The sequence below is a fragment of the Gavialis gangeticus genome, unplaced genomic scaffold (genome assembly GCF_001723915.1).
Source record: "Gavialis gangeticus isolate Ggan-Ray unplaced genomic scaffold, GavGan_comp1, whole genome shotgun sequence".
NCBI classification, from domain to species: domain Eukaryota; kingdom Metazoa; phylum Chordata; order Crocodylia; family Gavialidae; genus Gavialis; species Gavialis gangeticus.
Window position 1 is genome coordinate 89,496,228 of NW_017729024.1, and position 2,160 is coordinate 89,498,387.

General features: G+C 35.5%; 1 protein-coding gene across 2 annotated transcripts in view; it reads right to left on the minus strand.

Annotated features, from left to right (window-relative positions):
- Nucleotides 1–785: 785 nt before the first annotated feature.
- The window catches only part of DAPK1 (death associated protein kinase 1), a 225,402-nt gene continuing 224,027 nt past the window's right edge, over nucleotides 786–2,160 (minus strand). Inside the window, exon 26 of one of the 2 annotated variants that reach the window (XM_019517361.1) lies at nucleotides 786–2,132. In XM_019517361.1, coding sequence (XP_019372906.1) covers nucleotides 1,990–2,132 — 143 coding nt within the window. In that variant the 3' untranslated portion in view covers nucleotides 786–1,989. The remainder of the gene's footprint in view (nucleotides 2,133–2,160) is intronic. The other variant, XM_019517360.1, reaches the window with a different exon arrangement.

Consider the following 2,160-nt stretch of genomic DNA (forward strand, 5'->3'; position numbering starts at 1 on the left):
CTCGAGGGGTTTACAGCACAATCTATACTGGCAAACCCTTTTATCTATAGGCAAAGCCTAAACCTCTAACCGCTGTGACCATTAGCCACTTATCTTAGAAATTTGCATTAAAAACCATTCTGTAAATATACCATTAGGTGTTTAAGCTGTTTATAATATAGAATTTAATAAAGATAATTCTATAGTGCAAAGATACATTTTAAAAATTCTTGTTAAGACTGCTGGTTGTTTCCAAGTCCTAGAACTCCAACTCATCCAGTAATGAACAGTGAATTTAGAAAAAACTATGCCCATTAATATAAAGGCCAATCAATTGTTATTAGAGTTCCCCATCTGCCAGCTGGAGGAGACTCAATAATGTGGGATGCTGCCCTTGATGGCAGATCCACCATTTTCTATTTTATTCTCTGTATGTGCAGATAAAAGGAAAAATTGTTTCGCTCTACTCCTTTGGCTTGTTTTTTTTAAAAGAAAAAGAAAAGCAGACCTCATCTTTTGTATGGAGCCCACAGGTGAGAAAACAAAAATACTTTCCCTTCCTCAGAGTTGTAGTTATTTTACAGAATCATACTGCAAGATGTCCCAAGCCCCACACTCCTACTGCAGTGGGGTTGGAGTGCAGTTGACTGGAAGGTATTCAGAACTTACAGGAACAGCTCAATACCATGACAAGCAAGACTTGCAAGTCTAAAATCAACAACCCCCCCCATAAAAACATACAAAAGTGGGACATATTTTTGTGGGACAGAAAATGTGAAGGTGATGAGAAATGATGAAGTAATGAAAAAGATGCAACAAGCAACAGTTTATTTGTAAAAAATCCTTTAAAATTTTACTACATCTTAAAAGATTAAGGAAAAATAGTATTAATATATATACATACAGTATATATACACACACACGCACGCACACACACATTGCACCATTAATTTTACATGCTTTTCCGAACAGAAGAATGGGTCTTGTTCCCTCATATACGTTTTAAAGTTCTCATTGCAAGAAACTTTGCTTCCTTTTTTAAAATCTTCAAGTAGAGGAAATAAGCAAACTAGGATCTAATAGCAGAAAACCATTTGCTATGCACAAACGACAACTGATAGCTATACAATACTATTCTGCAGTATTTAGCATTTCGCACGTGTCTTTGCAAACTCCACAATTCATGTGTTCTTTTACCTGAGATGTGTTGAAATAATGAAGCGTGACAGTGGGTAGGTTTCAATAGATTTTCAAATAAATCATGGTCCAACTAAAAACAAAGCTGATTAAGTATTATGTATCAATACCCACCATACTGACGTGAAAACTCTTTGTACAATAATGACTCATTATCAAACGTCTTAAACCACAGAAAAAAACCAGAGGCAAGTGCCACTAGCAACGACCAGCATGCAGATAGTTTAAGTGAAACAGAGGTAGCGTCTTTTAATTTCAACAGGATCATTCAATTCAACCACACCCTCTTCTGCAAAAGGCACTCACTTTTTCATTTATAAATATGGTGTTAAAGTCAAGCAAACTGGCTGTAAATCTTGTTGGGCTTTCCATCCCCACACCCTACAAATATAAAAGTTAAGTGGAGGACATGATGAAAGGAAGAAACAGGGAGTAAGAAACACACATTTTAGATCAATGTGCAATTTTTTCTCTTTTTAGGAAAACTGAAATGCTTTAAAAAACAGTTAATAGTACATCTTCCAAAAGTTCTCCTTCCAAGTTAAAATGGCAGTATTAAGCAGCAGCACATTGTATATCCAAAACAAGAGTTGTAGAACACTAGAACACCAGCCTTTTAATAGCTAAAGTAAAAAGCAACAGTTCACAGTTAAAAGTAGAAAGATTATTCACATAAAAAGGTGGTGCTGATGCAGGATAAAAATCCTTCCACACAGAAGCTTATAAATTAATATATAGAGAACCTCTATTATACTGTAACTTTTACACTTTCTCTAGTTTGAAAGAAATAATGTCCATGCAAAACTTCTGTTCTTACCGTGACACTACTGAACTAATTGAATTATAAGATGTCCCACTGTTACAACTTGAAGCATAGGCTTCTTGGCCATTAGCATCTAAACTGATTTTGAATACAGGTGATGCCTTCAATAAAAAGTCTGCTGCATCTCTGCGGCCTAATTCCCTCAGCTTAGACATTAGGAT